The following is a 21,349-nucleotide window of genomic DNA, read 5'->3' as shown; positions in this document are numbered from 1 at the left end:
TCTTTTGTGGTTTATTAGGAAATAGGGAAAAGATAGTTTATGAAAGGCAAAAGTTCAGTTACAAAAGATAGCTACAAAAACAAGGCTGTAGAATAAATCCATGAAACATTAGGCATGAAAAAAAGTCCTTAAAACGAAGCCAAAGTCCCAGAAACGAGGATACATCCAGGCTACAAGATAATACAGGAAAGCAGACTTGGTTCTTGATTCAAGCGAGGAAATTGCTTTGGTGAAGATTTCCCTCTCAGAAGACTGTTTTAATAGCATAACATGAAGGCATTTCTTGGCCCTTTGACCTCTCTCTTATTTGCTATTCTGAGACTTCTGCGCAACCCCGAAATTCCAGACAACTAGCGAAGCGGCTTTCGCTTTCAAGGCCAAAGGGCGTGTTTAGTGTTATCAAACTGAGGCTGGGAACTGCTCTCCCTTTCTGCTTCTTGCACCTGAAAACCATCATCAGTAACTACATAATTTCTTCCCTGCTCCTCATGTCCCACAACAGGAACACTCTGCACCTGAATCCCATAATTCCCATTAGAGTCATCTTGAAAGTCATCCTGAACCTGAATCCCATCATCTTGAAACTGCACCCCAGAATCCTCATCAGAGTCACACAAAGGCTGAGCCACAACACATGTAAGTCAAGAGAGGTAAGATAATATCATACCAAAAACGTTAACATACAAATGGGATGATGATGGCAATGCTTCGTCCTCCTCTTCAGCTTCCACATTAACCTCTGTGATCAAAACACCCATTTTGGTAAAAAAAATGTATCTCACCAGGTTCTTCTTTGGTCTGGATGATTCCCAGAAGCAAGTGATCATGTGGATCTCCTCGGCCATTAAGGACAGCTCAAGGTGCAACATTTCACTGCCGTGTTTCTCTAAGACGATCCTAACCGAACAAAAACCACACCAATATCATGTAAACATAAGAACCATGGGTAGAAAAAGGATCAGCTACTGGAAATGTACTTCAGAAAAAAATCTCCATGCAACTGATGAGGAGTTTTCCCAAGAAGCGAGATTAGGTTTGAGAATGGAGGGAGTGAAAAATAGACTAATTAGATGTTTTGAGAGAATCCGTGAGAAAACCTTGAAGCTCAGGTGTGTTTGGCATGATCTCATGGCTACTTGGTAGGGCTTAAATTAAGTGTTAGCTTTATGCCTCTTGGAGGAAATAATGTTGCCATGAGGATGAATGTTTACTTTTTTGCTTGGAAGACACCCTGAGTCCCCTTGGGGAAATAGGGCAGCCTATAAATAAAGTATTATTATTATTATTATTATTATTATTATTATTATTATTATTATTACAAAGAATTTATAACGACTGAGGTTCTTTCAGGCAGGGGGAATCTTTTTATCCCACCGCTGCCACCAATTTGCGAAGAGCTAAGAGCGCTGCCACCAATTTGTAAAGATGCAACCACCAAAAGACTCAGAGAGGAGACCTTTTTTTAAAAAAATTCCCTTTCTTTCTTCTTATTCACTTTAGATGGTAACGCAACTTGCTTTATAATATATGCGACAGAGGCTTAGATGTTGGAGGAACAATAACAAGTTTATTCAGGCACAGAGCTTAGTGGTTACAAAAGATGTTTCTCACTTAGAGGCACTTTTATTAACAGTTACAATACTAGAATGAGGTATGACAAACTCCCTAAAGTGTCATCTCTTTTACTTAAAGTAGTTAGAACTTCTTCCTCTGCTACTTTTAAACCGTAGTCACCCTGTGATATACGATCACAGATTCTCTGTTCCTTACCAGGACACAGACTACATTAAATAAGTCACCAAACTTATTTTAAACGGACTCAAAATTGAACAATTGAGTCTCCTTGATCCCTTCAACCTAGGATCAATCTTCCCTGTGCCTCATCAGAGCACAGACTGAATCCCTTTTTTAATCTCTGCACTTTTTCAACAAAACGGCAGTTGGCTCCACCTACTTCTCCATGGCAACCAGCCTCTGAGTGCTGAGATGCAATAACTGTAATACTTACCCTTTTAAAACACAAACACACAATTAAACATAACATCTGTAAACCAAAAATTCATACTTCATTACAATTATTATTATTTCCTGTCTCGGCTCGCAAGTTCAAGTCTTCTCCTTCTGTCATTTCTCCCGGTTATTTATATTCAGATTGCAACATTATGGGTATAGGATCATAGGCTTATTTTAGGCTTATGCAAAGTACAACGTAGAAATCGTAGATGTAGGAGTGATATTATAATAAGGGGAAGAAGAGGAAGATAGAGAACCTTCTTCATCCATCCATCCATCCCTCTTACCTTGCCTGGATTTCTTGCAGGAGTTGGGACCTTTTTGGCGAGGCCACGGAAGGAGAGAGTGCTGCAGCAATAGGGACCCCTTCCTGCCTTGTTTGGACCCGAAATGCTTCGCCGGTCACTTCGGAGACCTTCAAGGTGCTTCTGGAGGAGTAGCCTTTGAGAAGAAGGAGAAGGTTTGGGAAACCACAAAGACACAAGATGGACAAGCAAACACAAGCAGAAATGGATAACAATGGGTGCGTCTACATTGTAGAATCAATACTGTTTGCTGCCATGGAGTCCTGGGATTTGTACTTTGGCGAGGCACCAGCAATTGGATTGCTGTGAGTTTTCCGGGTTGTATGGCCATGCTCCAGAAGCACTCTTTCCTGACATTTCGCCCACATCTATGGCAGGCATCCTGAGAAGTTGTGAGGTCTGTTGGAAACTAGGCAAGTCAGGTTTACAGTAGAGTCTCACTTATCCAAGCCTTGCTTATCCAACGTTCTGGATTATCCAACGCATTTTTGTAGTCAATGTTTTCAATACATCGTGATATTTTGATGCTAAATTCGTAAATACAGTAATTGCTACATAGCATTACTGCGTATTGAACTACTTTTTCTGTCAAATTTGTTGTTAAACATGATGTTTTGGTGCTTAATTTGTAAAACCATAACCTAATTTGATGTGTAATAGGCTTTTCCTTAATCCCTCCTTATTATCCAACATATTTGCTTATTCAACGTTCTGCCGGCCCGTTTATGTTGGATACGTGAGACTCTACTGTATATATCTGTGGAATGATGTCCAGAGTGGGAGAAAGAACTCTGTTGGAGGCGAGTGCGAATGTTGCAACGGGCCACCTTGATTAGCACCGAATAGCATTGCAGCTTCAAAGCCTGGCTGCTTCCTGCCTGGGGGAATCCTTTGTTGGGAGGTGATTGTTTCCTGTCTTTCAGGGGTGTTGTAGTTTGGCACCAATTTGGATCCCATGGCACAATGTTATGCCATCCTGGGAGTTGGGGTTTGCCTTCTCCGCCAATGTGTGCCGATGCGTCACCAAATTACAGATCCCAAGACTTCATATCAATGAGCTAAGGCAAAGTGCATTGAGATGCGCCTTTAAAGTCTATGAAAGCACAGTCTGCAAGATCGCATTGCTTAGCTGAAAGGATATGCCTGCTTCCAGTCTGCAAGGCGAATGAGGGCTCACCTTTTTCAGAGCCCAGGCCCACCAGCACCTCGGGGGACAAAGGGCTCCTTTTGCTCTCTTTCAACGTCTCAAGTACAGATCTGAGCAACGGGATGAGTTTCCGATTGATGACCTCCCAGGTCCCCTGCGGAGCACCAGCCGCACCGTAAAACCTCCAACTGGGATAATTCACAAAGCACTGGGACGAGCCAGAATGGAGATCCTGCAGAAGAGAAAACAGATGGGAAACCTTGGCAAGGTCTCCAAACCTTCCAATCCAAGGAGGATTTCAAGGTGAAAGTGCTGTCTTGAAAAAGTTGTTCAGTCTATATCGTGGAATTAATGCAGTTTGACGCCACCTTAACTGCCATGATTCTACACTGTGGAACTCTGGGAGCTGTAGTTTTACAAGCCTTCTCTTCCAACGAGGGTTGGTGCCTCCCCAAACTACAAATCCCAGGATGCCTTAGCATTGCAAAAAAAAAATTGAACACATACAAATTAAACACATGAATATTTTGTATAGAATGAATCCTCAGTCACAGCATTTTATGTCTGCATAGAAATATTATTTTTGGTTCTGAAAATATTGTTTTCTGCAAAGAGCAAGTCAGCATGAGCTAAGTACATAATAAGTCCCACACTGCCAACAAAAAAGTTCATCTGGGATTTTTCTTACCTGGGTTTTCAACCATTAAGGGAGTATTTTTAAATATTATTTCTAGTTTTGTTACTGGGTGAATGCCCGGGTCATCATTGTAAGCATGTTTTCAAGGCATTCCTTATATTCAGAGGAACTCTATACCTTTGTCTGTAGAGCCACCGTCTCCAACAAGTATCGGAGGTATTCCAGCCTGCAGCAGGCCCTCTCAACATTGGCTTGGTGCTTTGCCATGTGCTCCTCAAATGCAGCCACGAGATGCAAAGTTGTCTGGAAAGTGCAGCAAACGAGATGAGGAAATGGTCAAACGGTTGACAATGAGTAAGGTTCTGAAGCTCATCCATTAAAGAATTTCAGGACCTTGGAGAGTTCATCTACACTCCGAGGCGGAGAGTTCCATTGCTGAACAGCTCTCCCAGTGAAGCTTCAATATCACCTGAGAAGTAAATCTACTGTATTCAGGACTTGGGTTTGAATGTGTGTCAAAGCCCATTGAGAGTAGAGGAAGGGGCCCAAGTGTGGAGCTCACCTTCCTAGATGTCTCTTGAAGCGTTTCCAAAATCTGGAGGCCGCTGCCCCGTTGCCGCTCCACCTCCTTCAGCTGCATCTGGATCCTTCCTTCGTCCAGCTGGACCTTTCGGACAAACTGCACCAGCTTTTCCAGCGTCTTCCTCAGCAAAACCTGGACTCTGGCCTCCTGGTCTCTCTCGTCCTTCTCGACTGGGGCCACCAAACAGTATATGAAGCCAGGTTGCATTTCCCACCCTCGTCTTATACTCAAATCAATAAGTTTTCCCAGTTTTTGTGGTAAAATTAGGTGCCTCGGCTTATATTCGGGTTGGCTTATACTCGAGTATATACGGTATTTACTTCGCCTGAGCTTGAAAGGAGACAGCAAGGTTCTGAAGCTCATCCATTTAAAAGGTTCAGGACCTTGGAGAGTTCATCTAAAGTTCAAAGCAGGTTGATTTTGGCTGAATCCACACTTTTGTTTGACACCACTTGAACTGTCATGGCTCATTGCTTACTTATGAGATAATCTAGATAGTCCTTGAAGGACTCTTTGCTTAGCTACGGCCTTATGAGACCATCTAGATGGCTTTTGGAGGTCACTTTCCTTACCTATGGTCCTATGATCATAGGTCTCTTTGCTTACCTATGGTCTTATGAGATCGTCTAGATTGTCTTTGGAGGTTTCTTTCCTTACCTATGGTCTTATGAGATTGTCTAGATCGCCTTTGAAGGACTCTTTGCTTAGCTACGGCCTTATGAGACCATCTAGATGGCTTTTGGAGGTCACTTTCCTTACCTATGGTCCTATGATCATAGGTCTCTTTGCTTACCTATGGTCTTATGAGATCGTCTAGATTGTCTTTGGAGGTCTCTTTGCTTAGCTACGGCCTTATGAGACCGTCTAGATGGCCTTTGAGGGCCCTTTTCCTTACCTATGGTTTTATGAGATTGTCTAGATGGCCTTTGGGGCCCCCTTTCCTTACCTATGGTCTTATGAGACTATCTAGATGGTCTTTGGAGGTCTCTTTGCTTACCTATGGTCTAATGAGATCGTCTAGATTGTCTTTGGAGGTCTCTTTGCTTAGCTACGGCCTTATGAGACCGTCTAGATGGCCTTTGAGGGCCCTTTTCCTTACCTATGGTTTTATGAGATTGTCTAGATGGCCTTTGGGGCCCCCTTTCCTTACCTATGGTCTTATGAGACTATCTAGATGGTCTTTGGAGGTCTCTTTGCTTACCTATGGTCTAATGAGATCGTCCACAGAATCCAATGCAGACATTGAGCCATAGCAGTTTAAGCGATGTCAGTGCCAGTGTAGATGCACCCTGCAATGTCCATCGTCTTGAAGTCAATGAAACAAAAGCAGGGCTGGTGTAACAAATCAATGAATGGAAGTTTGGAATATGGATGACATATGTTACCTTCTTCTACCCTCCAAATACCAGTCCGCAGGAGGTGTTTCCTTACCTCTCATTTGCAGAGATGGTTTGGAGTCCCGCGGTGCCTTCAGTTGTCTGTTGGCTCTCCGTTGAGCTTCTTGGTTTGAGGACTCTTCCAGGGAGCGATAGATCTCTTCGGCGGGTTTTAATTTGTCCTTGTATCTTAACTGCAATGGTTTAGAAGAGAATGACCACAGTCAAGCTTTGGGACATGAGCAAGAAGGGCTGTAACACAACGGTAGAGCATCTACTTTGCGTGCGGAAAGTCCCAATGTGCTTCTACGCTGGTTGGAGGGATTCTGGGAGTGGTGAACCCCAAAAGTAAATATTGCCAAGCTTTGGCACACCTGGAACCTTTGCAACTGGCTGCTCCCGTGGAATGATTGTATTCTGAATGTTACAAGATCTATTAGTTTCACTGAAGCTCATCCCCAGAGGGAATCGGGCTGTGGCACAGGCTGGTGAGCAGCCAGCTGCAATAAATCACTCTGACCAAAAGGTCATGAGTTCAAGGCCAGCCCGTGTCAGGGTGAGCACCTGACAAAAATAATATATAGTCCCTGCTCGTTGCTGACCTAAGCAACCCGAAAGATAGTTGCATGTATCAAGTAGGAAATTTAGGTACCACTTATATGTGGGGAGGCTAATTTACGACACCATAAAAAAATAACTCAGCCGTTGGAATGAGGAAGTGGCCGTCATAGTGGACGATGAAGCAGCTGCTCCCCCCTGTGGCCGGAATCAAGCATACCCTCAGGAAGCTGGAAGCTGGAGGTGGTTTAAATTGCCTCTGCGTCTGTCTCTGTCTCTGTTCTATGTTATATGGCATTGAATGTTTGCCTTATATGTGTACAATAATTGATTGGAAACCGCCCTGAGTCCCATCCGGGAGATAGGGCGGCATATAAATAAAATAATAATAATAATAATAATAATAATAATAATAATAATAATAATAATTACAATGTGATCTGCCCTGAGTCCCCTTCGGGGTGAGAAAGGAGGGCGGAATATAAATACTCCGAATAAATAAATAAATAAACAAACAAATAAATGCGCTATAGACACGGAAGCCACCAAGCAACACTGACGCAAACCCAAGTGGCACCTTGTTCATCTTCCCTTCCTTGGCGGCCTCCAAGATGTCCAGGCGCAAGAAGTCCAACTCTTTGAGGAGCTCCTCTTCCTTTTCTCTTTGGCCGCGCCAGAACCGTTGCTTGGCTGCCACCTCCGTCTCCAAGGCATCCGTCTGCAAAACAAGACGTCCAGAGTCTGGCCAATTGGGAAGGGACATCTCCTCCCTCCTTCTTGTCGCACCTCAGGTTAGCTTCACCTTGCTAAAGACACCAAGCCACACACAGGAAGTAGTCTTTACTTATTTATTTATTTACAGTTTTATATTCCGCCCTTCTTTCTCACCCCGAAGGGGACTCAGGATGGATTACAATGAACACATATATGGCAAACATTCAATGCCAACAGACAAACAACATATATAGACAGACACAGAGGCATTTAACATTTTTTTTCCAGCTTCACGATTCCAGCCACAGGGGGAGCTGTTGCTTCACCGTCCACTGGTGGCTGTACTTCCTCATTCCTTTCCTCGTGTTTTGCTGGCAGTTTTATGATGTTGTAAATTAGTTAAATTAGCCTCCCGCATAAAGCGTACCTAAATCTCCCTACTTGACAGATGCAACTGTCTTTCGGGGCTGCATAAGTCAACAGCAAGCCGGGCTATTTAATGGTCGGGGCTTAACCCGACCCGGGCTTCAAACTCATGACCTCTCTCGGTCAGTAGTGATTTATTGCAGCTGGTTACTAGCCAGCTGCGCCACAGCCCAGCCCTCTTCTTCTGTAGTTTACTTAGAAAATAAGCAAAAGGTAGTTCATAAAAGGGTAAAAGTACAGTTCCAAAAGATAGGCACAAAACCAAGGCTGTAAGCAATAAGTCCATAGAAACATAGAGCATAAAACAAGGTCCTTTTCATGGAAGCCAAAGTCCCACCAAACAGAATATATCCAGAAGATATTACAGGAAGGCAAACTTGGCACAGGAAAGCAGACTTGCTTCTAGATCAAGTGATGGAGTTGCATTGACAGAGAGCTCTCTGCGAGCAGACTGTTTTAAAAGCATGACATAAAGGCATTCCTTTGCCCTTTGAATCCTCATTTATTGGTTATGCAAAGGCTTCTCCGCAACCCTCTAAATTCCAGTCTTGTAGCCTGATCGAGATTCCCAGAGTCAAGGTCACTGAGCTCATTATCAGGCGGCAAAGTGCTATCCTCCCTGTCTACTCCCTGCACCTGAAATTCCTCATTAGAAACAACATCATGATTTATTCCCATGGGAACAACTCCCTGCTCTTCATTTCTGACATAATAATTCTCAGCATCAGAGTTATCCTCAAATTCATCCTGAATCCCATCATTATGCACATATAATCCAGAATCTTCATCAGAGTCATGCAAAGGCACATCAGAATCACACAAAGGCAAAGGCTGAGTCACAACACTTCTGCTTTACAAGACTGGACATTACCAGTTCTGGGTCTGGGCTTCCCCTTGGCAAGCGTCCTAGGGACTGGACGATGGGGATGACCGCCGTGGTCCAAGGATTGATTTGAGCCCCGATGACCGGACCCGTCTCCCCTGTTATGGGGTCAATGGTTCGGAAGCCAATGGCAAGAGGAACGAGACCTACAAGCAACGAGAAGAAAGCGCTGGAGTTTAAAGCAAGAGCTCACAGATTTGTTTGAAATTTAGAGTTAACTATCTCTGTAACATATGGGAATCCTAAGCAAGAGGAAATCATGGACTGGCTAATTTCAGGTTCCTGCTTCCAACAAACCATTATTCTGGACTATCAATGAGTTTTACTTATACAGCATGCAAAGTTTTTCTAATATACAGAAACTTGTTGAGAAATCTAGCATTCTGCTGCACATAATGCATCACTTTGCAACATATTATATTGCATTCCTTCCGATAATTTATTTCATAATCGTGTTGCAGACAATTGTATGGGCAGAGCTAGGAAAAGTTATTTTTGGGAAAGGCTAGCGGAGAGGAATAATAGTGCCATAGTGGTGCAGCGTGATATGACCCACAGCCTGAAAATGTTATCATCTTCATCATCACCATCTATATATAAGAAAATGTAATGGTCGTTTTACTATGGAGTAAACAACAAAACCACTGAACCCAATCACACCAAATTGGGTCACAAAAGGTGCTACTCCAGCTACTCCCAAAAACGGCCAGGCATTGAGGCTGCAAGGCTATTCCCATAAGCCACAGCAATGTGTGGCCGGGCAAAGCTTATATATATATATACTAGCTGTGCCTGGCCACGCGTTGCTGTGGCAAAGTGGTGGTGGTATTGGTTAAAAATTGTTGTGGAATTTTTATTTGACATTATTTGTATTTTTAATTAATTTTATTGTAACTTATCTTTTTATTCATTATATTTTATTATTTTGTTGTATTATTTCTAGTTATTTTGTTATAGTATTTTATTGTATTAATTTTTAGTGTTTTTTATTATTTTTTATTGTTTTATTTGTATTTATTTTATTTTTTATTCTTTTATTAACACGGGGCTGAGTGGGTTGCTAGATCAAGTGGGCGGAGCTTAGCCTTCTAACTGGCAGCAATTGGATAAAAACAATTATTTCTCTCCCTCTAATTAGGACTTTATTTTTCTTTTTCTTTTTGTTGTCGGAACCTAGGGGCAAGGATGGTGGGTTGTGTTGCCAAATTTCTAGGTTCTGGGGCTTGTACTTTTGTTGTTTAGTGGGAGGAACGGACACCATTACTCCTTTATATAGATAGATATGTATGTGTGTGTATGTGTGTGTGTGTGTGTGTGTGTATATGTATGTGTGTATATATATATATATATATATATATATATATATATATATATATATATATATGACAATGATAATAATCACATTCCAGATGGAGAGCCCTATCACACTGTACTGTTATGGTGCAATTAGGAAATGACATTGATAACCCAGGAACAAAAATCGTGTTACATAGTGTTCTTCATCTCCGCTGCTCTTCTCCAAAGGTATCTTTCCCATGGTCTGCTCCTCACCGATGGCAAATGCTCCCCCTTCGATAACCTGAATAAGAGGCTCCGAGACCACATCACAGCTCCGTTCCCCACCTTTTCCGTCGGCGTCTTCCATGGTCCCGGCTAGAGGAACCGGCTGCCCGGTTCTCCAGTCGCACTCCACTCCCAGGATGGGAACGGTCAAGCCGGAACCCCCCGGATCCGGGATCCCCATCCCAAAAACGGCCGGGACCCACAGGTCTGTGCTGGGATATCTCACCATCCCTAGTTGAGTTTAAACAGAAATAGAAAGCAATTGAGTCAGGCATGTCATCATATACATTCATATACGAGGGCTATCCAGAAAGTAGATTACGTTTTGGAATTAAAAATGAACAAAGTATAGTAGAAAACATTTACCATATGCAGTTGAAAGCCAGGAAGGTTATGGTGACCTTTTTTTGGGACAGGAAAGGTGTGCTTCTTGCAAAACCTTAGAAGAGCGATCCAGGACGAGCGTGTCATCACATCCATATACGAGGGATATCCAGAAAGTAGATTACATTTTGGAATTAAAAATGAACCAAGTATAGGAGAAAACATTGACCATATGCAGCAAAGTTGAGCACATGCACATGCGCAGCTGTGGGAAGGGACACCCGCCTGGTTGAGGATGCAAGCCAAGTGGCAAAATTTGGTGGGGAAGGACTTCCCAAACTCTTTTATCGCTATGAGAAGTGCCTACAGTTCAATGGGGACTATGTTGAAAAGTGGTATTTGAGTCTGGCTTTCAACTGCGTATGGTAAATATTTTCTCCTATACTTTGATCATTTTTAATTCCAAAACGTAATCTACTTTCTGGATAGCCCTCGTATACACATTTCCTTCCAGAACGTACCTAGCTTTCCCCCGGTGCGCTTCAGGTGGGAGGCCCACTCTTGCTGCTTCTCCATCTTCTGAATCCAGTGCACCACATGCCGCATCTTGCAGGAGAGGGCCTTCACCACATCTTCCTCCGCTGCCTTGAGGGCCCGTTGTCCATCTCCGGCCGGGCAGCGATCCCCCCAAAGGGACTCTTTATAATCCTGGAGGGCTTTGGCTGCCCGGATCTGGGAGAGGAGCACGTTGCCCTCCAAGACGGCCCCAAAGCCCCCTCCGTGGGGGACCGGCTTTCCTCGCTGGAGGCACAGGCCTTGCGCCCGGGCCGCCTTCCCGCTCAGAGGCTCCACGAAGGAATCCCCGACCTGCAGGAGGGTCTCCGAGGGGCCCTGCAGCCCCCCCAATGGAAGGACATCCCCTGCAGACACAGACAAAATAGGTGATATGAATCTTCACTGAATCTTCATTCAATATTTTAACATTTAATGAACTCTGGTGTCCATTGACTACGCAACTCACACAGCAGAGTCTACAGCAGGGCCCCCCAAACTATGGTCTTATGAGATCGTCTAGATCGTCTTTGGAGGTCTCTTTGCTTAGCTATTGCCTTATGAGACCATCTAGATGGCTTTTGGAGGTCACTTTCCTTACCTATGGTTCTATGAAACTGTCTAGATGGCCTTTGAGGGTCCCTTTCCTTACCTATAGTTTTATGAGATTGTCTAGATGGTCTTTGAAGGTCTCTTTGCTTACCTATGGTCTTATGAGATCGTCTAGATGGTCTTTGAAGGTCTCTTTGCTTACATATGGTCTTATGAGACCATCTAGATGGTCTTTGAAGGTCTCTTTGCTTACCTATGGTCTTATGAGATCGTCTAGATGGTCTTTGAAGGTCTCTTTGCTTACGTATGGTCTTATGAGACCATCTAGATGGTCTTTGAAGGTCTCTTTGCTTACCTATGGTCTTATGAGATCGTCTAGATGGTCTTTGAAGGTCTCTTTGCTTACGTATGGTCTTATGAGACCATCTAGATGGTCTTTGAAGGTCTCTTTGCTTACCTATGGTCTTATGAGACCATCTAGATCAGGGGTCCCCAAACTAAGGCCCGGGGGCCGGATGCGGCCCTCCAAGGTCATTTACCTGGCCCCCGCCCTCAGTTTTATAATATATTTTTATATCAGTTTTAATAATATAATATATTGTATATACATATAATATTGATAATAATCTTATGTTATACAATAGAATACTAATAACATATAATAATATTAATTATATGTTATATATTACATATTATATAATAGTATAGTGGTATAGTTCAATATAGTAATATATAATGCTAATATTGTGTTATGCTAATAATATAATATATTGTATGTACATACAGCTGCTCTGAGTCCCCTTCGGGGTGAGAAGGGTGGGATATAAATGTAGTAAATAAATGCAGTAAATAAATAATTTTAAACTTAGGCTCGGCCAAGGTCTGACATGACTTGAAGGCATGACTTGAACAACAACAACAATCCTAATTAACTTGACTATCTCATTGGCCAGTAGCAGGCCCACACTTTCCATTGAAATCCTAATAGGTTTATGTTGGTTAGGGTTATTCATTTTTAAAATTTATTTATTTATTTAATATTTATTTATTTAATATTTAAATAAATATAAAATTATTTTTAAATAATTTTAAAATAGGTTATTCATTTTTAAATATGGTATTGTTCTTTCATTGTTGTTGTTGTTGCACTACAAATAAGACATGTGCAGTATGCATAGGAATTTGTTTGTATTTTTTTTTTCAAATGATAATTCGGCCCCTCCACAGTCTGAAGGATTGTGGACCGGCCCTCTGCTTTAAAAGTTTGGGGACCCCTGATCTAGATGGTCTTTGAAGGTCTCTTTGCTTACCTATGGTCTTATGAGTTCGTCTAGATGGTCTTTGAAGGTCTCTTTGCTTACCTATGGTCTTATGAGACCATCTAGATGGTCTTTGAAGGTCTCTTTGCTTACCTATGGTCTTATGAGATCGTCTAGATGGTCTTTGAAGGTCTCTTTGCTTACCTATGGTCTTATGAGACCATCTAGATGGTCTTTGAAGGTCTCTTTGCTTACCTATGGTCTTATGAGATCGTCTAGATGGTCTTTGAAGGTCTCTTTGCTTACCTATGGTCTTATGAGACCATCTAGATGGTTTTTGAAGGTCTCTTTGCTTAGCTACGGCCTTATGAGACCATCTAGATGGTCTTTGGAGGTCTCTTTGCTTACCTATGGTCTTATGAGATCATCTAGATCATCTTTGAAGGTCTCTTTGCTTAGCTACGGCCTTATGAGGCCTCTTGCCTATGGCCTTTTTAGAGACCATAACCTTTTGGAAAACCAGCATCTCCATAGCCATTTGGAAGCGAGTTCAATTGGCATCCACGCTATTGGAAATAATCATAACCTTTCTGTAAAGTATGATCTTCCTGAGTAAATTGAGTCAATCTACTCCTTAGTGGTAAATATCTACTAGTATTCATGCAAGGCCATTTAGGGTTCTCAGTTGTTAGACTGATAATCCCTGCCTTCCCTGTCAATCTACTCCTTCGTGGTAAATATCCACTAGTATTCATGCAAGGCCATTTAGGTTTCTCAGTTGTTAGACTGATAATCCCTGCCTTCCCTGTCAATCTACTCCTTAGTGGTAAATATCAACTAGTATTCATGCAAGGCCATTTAGGTTTCTCAGTTGTTAGACTGATAATCCCTGCCTTACCTGTCAATCTACACCTTAGTGGTAAATATCCACTAGTATTCATGCAAGGCCATTTAGGTTTCTCAGTTGTTAGACTGATAATCCCTGCCTTCCCTGTCAATCTACTCCTTAGTGGTAAATATCTGCTAGTATTCATGCAAGGCCTTTGCCTTTGTCTTTGAAGTGCTAGAAACAAAGATATGCCAATGTATAAAGTATATAACAGATCTTCAGAAGAGTTATTTCAGTTGCCCCCCAAAAATTTATCTACTCTCCCATAAAATATATTGCTTTTAAATCATCCTCTCAAGAGACCAGAAATAAGTAGTCTTCGTTGAAAGTTAACATAGTTGATTTACTTACAAAACTTCATGGAGTATTGTTACTAGTTTTATATTTATTTTTTTTAATTGTTGGATTATATGTTGTGTATTTATGTTTATCACTTGTATTATCCCTTATCTAGAAATCCTAAATCCACAATGACCCACGTATATATAGGAAGTTTTAGTCCACAAAACCACTTTCTCAATCCTTGTATGAAACTAAGCAGCACAAAAAAGAAACTGCTTACTAAGCTTCTGAGCTGGAAGACCCCCAACAGACATAGATAAATGTGTTTTCTATCATATTAATTGAGCAGCTGAACTGCTTCCAAGAGAATCCAATCAGCTCTGATCGTTAAATTAATGAATAGAGTCCCTCTTAAGAACAGTCCGTCAAAGCTGTAATTCTCTCCCTAAGTTATCTTTATGGAAAAGACGGAAAGTTTATGGATGACTCTACTTGCAAAAGAGCATTATGGAAAGTACCGTATATACTCGAGTATAAGCCGACCCGAATATAAGCCGAGGCACCTAATTTTACTACAAAAAAACCAAAAACTGGGAAAACATTGACTCAAGTATAAGCCGAGAAATAAAAGCAGATACCAATAAAATTACATTAATTGCGGCATCAATAGGTTAAATGTTTTTGAATATTTACATAAAGCTCAAATTTAAGATAAGACTGTCCAACTCTGAACAAATCATTATACTCATCTTCTTCAATGTAAATGTCCTTATGTATCATTTTAATAATAATAGAATAAAATAATACATGTAATAATAATAATAATAATAATAATAAAAAAATACAGGAAAATAATACATGTAATAATAAATAGAGTAAAATAATAAATGTAATAATAAGATTATAGTGAAATAATAAATGTATTATTAATAATAATAAAAATAGCATAAAATAAATGTACAGTAGAGTCTCACTTATCCAACATAAACGGGCCGACAGAACGTTGGATAAGCGAATATGTTGGATAGTAAGAAGGGATTAAGGAAATGCCTATTAAACATCAAATTTGACAGAAAAAGTAATACACAGTAATGCTATGTAGTAATTACTGTATTTACGAATTTAGCACCAAAATATCATGATGTATTGTAAACACTGACTATAAAAATGTGTTGGATAATCCAGAATGTTGGATAAGCGAGTGTTGGATAAGTGAGACTCTACTGTAATAGTAGCAACAATAATAGAGAAAAATAATAAATGTAATAATACCAATAATAATAGAGAAAAATAATAAATGTACCATATATTCTCGAGTATAAGCTGACCCAAATATAAGCCAACCAGGACCCTCACCTGAGTATAAGCCAAGGGGGGGGGGGTTCAGTCCTAAAATAGGGCTGAAAAACTAGGCTTATACTTGAGTATATACAGTAAATGATTGGTTTCTCTCTTATCTACTATATATGATAGGTAGGTCCTTGTGGGTCATTGCCCAATGTTTGGGATTTGCAGAACGTGACAAACCGATCCTGTCTGCATAGGTGAAACCAGGTGAAGCAACCAAACGGCACATGATTGGAGGTTCCGCCTCTCACCTGTGTGGCTATCCAAAGCGACTCCGAGGATGGGAACGATCCTGCCTCCTTCGGGGTCTCTCATGGGCGCCCCGATCTCAAGCGGGGACACCGTTCCCGTCAGAGGGTTCAGGTAGGTCCCGCCCAAGGTCAGCCGCTGGCCCGTCTGGGGGTGAAGGGTCACTGCGAGGATCGGCACCTCGATCCCCGACGCTGGGTCCTGCATGAAGCCCCCCAGCTGGAACACCTTCTCCGGCTGCAGGACGGGCATGTTGCTTTTGACCGGGAGGGCAGTGCTGGGGCAGATGGGGTACGGGACGTAGGGGAAGATGGGCATCGCGGAGTTACGGAGCTCACCTGTGGAGAGACACAGATTGTACGAAAGCATGGCACATTTTGATCGATTGTGTTGTGACTCAGCTGGAAATATCCCCGAAAGGCTTGTTTCCCACAGGCAGGTTTGGAGTTGATGATCCTGAACCCAGTGAAGCCAGTCAGGTGCACAGTGACTTGATAATGGAGGATGGGAGGTTGGAAGATTCCCAGCTTACTAATGAATGTCAGCGAGTTAACGAGCAAACTGACCTTGATGGGATGGACTCCCTAGATAGAGCTGAGCGTTTGGATTTGAGAGTGCGGCGTAGTATAAGGATTGCAAACCGACAGCGGAGGTGAGAGGGCAAAGGAATGTAGGAAGGAAGGAAATTACCTCCTCCCCATGAACATAATGAAAAAAATGAAATCTTGGGAGCCACCCACCAGTTAATGTGGTTCAGCAGGACCATAAAGAGTGACTCTTACCAGATGCCAAGTCCACCATAGGTATGAGCTTAAAGCTGATGGGATCGAAGCCAATGTTCCCAGCGATGGGAAGCACTTTCCCAGTGTCAGGATGGAGGAAATGGTCTGCAGGCACGCTCTTCGTGGAGTGGTTGGCCAACAGCATGACCACGTCATCTCTGGGCACCATCAATCCAGTGGTGGCAACTTGACGCAGAACCTCATGCGCCTTGATGGCTCCATCTGGTCCTAGAATAGCAATGAAGACATGAAAGAAGTACAGATGCCTCTGTATTATCAGCCGGAACTTTGGAGGAGATTTGCTCCAGTCTTCGTTCAAAATGTGGCCGAGTTAGTTGTGAGCAAAGTTGGGAGATGTAGGCCCCGTCTACACTAGTCCATATTTCCTAGACTCTTAGTAGTATATGACAACGCTTGGAGAAGACTAGACCAGGTCCATCCAAAACCTTGGACACCTCTTTCCCAAGCTACATCCTATGGGAATATTGGGATTTGTAGTATGGTGAGACACTAAAGCTCACTGTGGAACAATTTCCAAATAGTGCACAAAATTACATATTCTAGAAGCCCATGGGATGAAGCCACTCATATAGTGTAGAAGAGGTCCATCTTGACAATGGAGACCCATTGAAAAGCCAATGTTGGAAAGCGTCCACTGACCCACAAGTTCCTCCTTGGTGAGCAGCCTGGTCTTCTCTTTGTTCACCAGGTGGGCCCCGGTACCTTCTCCCAGAATCCCCCATTGCTTGAGCCGGTGGCCTTCTTTGATGATGACGCTGGACATTTGATGGCTGGCAGCATCTATGAGGTTTAATAACCTGAAATGAGAACATGAACAATATTGTACATCTGTCTCCAGGTGAAAGTAGCTCTCTTATTCATGATAATACTCTAACAAGTGTCCTTCAACAAGTGAGATGAGATGGGTTTCTCACCGATCCATTTATTGTGGATCATCTGCCTTGATATTCTGGGTTATATGGCTGTGTGGAAGGGACCTTAAGCTCCAAAAAGTAACTTACCCAAGTACTACTTTGGTGGAAGACCTTTTATGAATATGGACTGAGGGTAGAGTAGATCCATCACATTAATGGACTTGACTCAGCATTCAACGCTAATAAGGACTTGCTATTGGGATAACCAATGGGTTGGCAATAGTTGTTCAACAATGGAATAGTCTTATCTTTAAGGGTGGTGGTCTTGCATGGAAGCTACACAAGTTACTAAACCATCTGTCATGTTTTAGTTGTGGTTTCTCTATATTGGTAGAGGTCTATATTAGACCAGATGTCCCAGCAAAGCTGAATGTTTGTTCTGATGCTTCAGAGAGGACTTCTCTTACCGGTGGTGGTCTGGTTTGGACTCTTCTCCAGAAGACAAGGCATCTGCCAGGGCTTCTGTCAACCTTGTTGCTTCTCGGAGGGCTGAATGAAAGGCCACCCATTGCGTCTCCTGGGATTTCAGCTCCTCCGTCAGGAAACGGAGCTGACGGCTTACACTTGCTTCATACTCGGCGGCCAAGTGCCTTCTTCTAAGGATCTCCTCCTCCGCCTAATGACAACAAGAAAGGCCACACAACCCATCAGGATATTGGACCAAGAGTATATCCAAAATGGCCAAGCTCACTAATGGTATTAGAGGAGGAAATAATGAAAAATTTGTAAATTAATGAAGGCTGGCATTTGACTACCTAGAAAGGAAGACAAAGGTAGATTTGAAAGTAGCCACAAAGGGAGTTTATTAAGATAAGAAATAAGGGTAGATGCTTGTTAGATATGAGGTCCACCTTGAGTGGTGTCGGAGGTCTTGGGTGATGGGTTCACCCAAGCTTAACCCAAGGGTTGACTTCTCTGAGTATCATTTCGAAATGATATGGAACGTAGATAAGAAACAAGGGTAGATGCTTGTTAGATATGAGGTCCACCTTGAGTGGTGTCGGAGGTCTTGGGTGATGAGTTCACCCAAGCTTAAGCCAAGAGTTGACTTTTCTGAGTATCGTTTCAAAATGATATGGAACGTAGATAAGAAACAAGGGCAGATGCTTGTTAGATATGAGGTCCACCTTGAGTGGTGTCGGAGGTCTTGGGTGATGGGTTCACCCAAGCTTAATCCAAGGGTTGACTTTTCCAAGTAACGTTTCAAAATGATATGGAACGTAGATAAGAAACAAGGGTAGATGCTTGTTAGATATGAGGTCCACCTTGAGTGGTGTCAGAGGTCTTGGGTGATGGGTTCACCCAAGCTTAACCCAAGGGTTGACTTTTCCGCGTATCGTTTCAAAATGATATGGAACGTAGTCAACACAAGGCACACACATAGTCTCCTCCGCCCTCTTTACGCCTCATCCTTCCTTTCTGTCTCATTGTGATTAATATATAGGATCAATGCCCATTCCTCTGCCTCTACCTGTTGTTTCATCCTGTTGTAAGGTCCCAACAAGCCATCACTAGGACATTCGACGCTATCCAGGACGCCCACCCTGGCAACCCACAGATCTCGGAGAGAGGCGGTTTCCTCCAGAAGTTTGTGGTAGAAGAGCTTCAGCTGCAGAGGAAACAAAAGCACCAAAGAATGAACATCTTGTGGTTGAGTGGCCTTCCTTTTAGCACACAGTTCCTCAAAACCCTTGACAGTAACAACATGGGAATAGTTGAAGGTGCCAGTTAAGTAAAGGACGCTGAATGCTTTAAGAAGGAAACTTCACTTGCAAGATCTTGGCTACAAAGATATGTAGCACTACCCTTGTCCATTGACCTCCAATCCTATTTGTCCTCAATAGAGTCCCCAAAATGTATGTCTTGTCAGAGCGCGCGGTTTGGATAAACACACATGCAGCAGAAGATCAACAAAGAATCACTGGCACCAATAAAAAGGCTTAAGCCTGTTTGGCTTTCTACAAAAGATTTACTGACAAACAGAAAACTCTCAAGACGACATATACATACAGAGTGCAAATAGGCAGAGAGCAGAGGGCAGAGGGAAGAACAGACAACACAGCAAGCTATTTATAATCACCTCTGCTGTCTGATGCAATACACAGTTAACTCTTTACACACTCACATAGTGGACAGCAGACAGTGCATGATGCAATCACCAGCTCATATTGCAACACTATAACTCAATTACATTTAAACAACTCTATATACAGTCATTCCTACTTCAACACGTCTTCCATACGTTACATTTTCCTGGATGCAGGCAATCCTTTCAAACACATATATATCTTCGATATAACCCAACCGTTACGTACCTCTTCCTTGAACTGACTCAGTTTGGATGTCACTGCCATGGACTGGGTGACCAAAATTTCAAAGAAGACATTGGTATTGAATGAATCCAGGTCAACTTGTTCATCCAAGTCCCACATTCCATACCCACCTATGAAAGAAGGTCAATTAAATGAGTATTAACAGTAATACTTATAGGGAAATATGGAAATACAGTGGAGATGTAAGACATGTCTGGCATTCTTTGGGAATCATCGTTCCAAAAAAGTAACACGTTGTTCTTATTTGATCTTAACAGATCTAAGACAAGGAACACGCCGTTCTGGAACTATATCTCCCATTAGATCCAGCCATTGGTTTGTTCCTTTGGGTTGAGGGATGTCTAGCAAGATCTGAAGGCCACGTGGTCTCCACGTTTTGCAAAGATATCTAGCAATCCCAAGGTGGACAACTGGCAGGGCGCCTTGTGAAATAGCATTTTCCGATGGAAATCCCTCGTTGGATTTAATCACTTTCTCTGCAAGGAAACAACCCACCTTCTCTCTTTTCTACGGGGCTGCAGTTGTTATCCTCGCCGCCCCTTTTCCGTAACCCAGGGTGATACTTTTTGAGGGCAACAAGCTTCGATTCTTTGGAAGAGTATTTATCCAGGTTGTATTTCAGCTGCAATTGCCGGAACCGAGGGTTAGGACATCGTTTCCTGGACCAGCTGAAGACTTGGCAAAGAAACTGCAAAAATGACACCAAAAGAGTCACAGTGACAACAAGTGATGAAAAGTGGGACGCAGAGGGTTAACTGGGAAAAGTGAGGATAGTTGGAGAGTATGGGGTCGTTGTGTTAGGCCGGATTAAACACAGTTAGCTGCAGAAAATTCTGCCGATTGAAAGGTCGGCAGTTCGAGCCCGGGTCGGGGTGAGCACCCACCCTCAGCTCCAACTCCCTGCCCACCTAGCGGATCAAAAGCAGAAATGTGAGTAGATAAATAGGTACCGTTTTTAGTGGGGCAGTAATAAAAAAGACCCTCTTAAGGACATAGATTGGGAGGATGTCTAAGGACGACAAAAGCTCTTCGGCATGGAAAATGGAACGACAGCACTGTCCTGTGGCCGGAGTTGAGCACAGCATCCAAGATGCCGGAAATAAGATGGGAAATGCCTTTACCTCTGTTTGTGTATTGTCTGTCCTTGTTAATTGCATAATGGCATTGAATGCTTGTGTTCTGTAATCCACCCTGAGTCCCCTCAGGGAGATAGAGAGGGATATAAATAAAGTATATTATTATTTTATTGTATGACACAGCAAACAAAATAGATACCCTGTTTCCCCTAAAATAAGACATCCCCGAAAAATAAGACCTAGTAGAAGTTTTGCTGAATTGCTAAATATAAGGCCTCCCCGAAAGTAAGACCTAGCAAAGTTTTTGTTTGGAATCATGCCCAGTGCCTGCCAAACAGAACACCAGAGCATTCAGGATTGGTAAATGTACATACCAGTTGTACATGGAAATAATGGTAATAACAAGAAATTCTTGATAGGATTCACAGTTTGTCTGGTTATGCTGGTTTGTGATGACAACTACTGTACAGTATATAATAAATGTTCATTTTTTGTTCAACAATAAATGTGAATTCTTCTTCATGGAAAATAAGACATCCCCTGAAAATAAGACCTAGCACATCT

General features: G+C 42.4%; 1 protein-coding gene across 1 annotated transcript; it reads right to left on the bottom strand.

Annotated features, from left to right (window-relative positions):
• Positions 1-641: 641 nt before the first annotated feature.
• LOC134292332 (uncharacterized) lies at positions 642-20,452 on the bottom strand. Its single transcript, XM_062961230.1, has 17 exons — positions 20,205-20,452; positions 19,692-19,819; positions 18,848-18,985; positions 17,784-17,992; positions 17,102-17,259; positions 16,442-16,669; positions 15,662-15,997; positions 11,051-11,449; positions 10,266-10,436; positions 8,631-8,788; positions 7,197-7,337; positions 6,117-6,255; positions 4,665-4,855; positions 4,280-4,405; positions 3,496-3,697; positions 2,301-2,454; positions 642-897 (listed from the first exon to the last, which is right to left on the bottom strand). Exons 2-17 carry the CDS (start codon positions 19,806-19,808, stop codon positions 642-644), a joined length of 3,123 nt encoding a protein of 1,040 aa, XP_062817300.1. The 5' UTR covers positions 19,809-19,819; positions 20,205-20,452.
• Between the last annotated feature and the right edge of the window lie 897 nt (positions 20,453-21,349).

Source organism: Anolis carolinensis, unplaced genomic scaffold (assembly GCF_035594765.1).
Source record: "Anolis carolinensis isolate JA03-04 unplaced genomic scaffold, rAnoCar3.1.pri scaffold_8, whole genome shotgun sequence".
NCBI lineage: Eukaryota > Metazoa > Chordata > Lepidosauria > Squamata > Dactyloidae > Anolis > Anolis carolinensis.
Note: the sequence above shows the minus strand (reverse complement) of the source record. Positions and strands in the feature narration are given on the sequence as shown.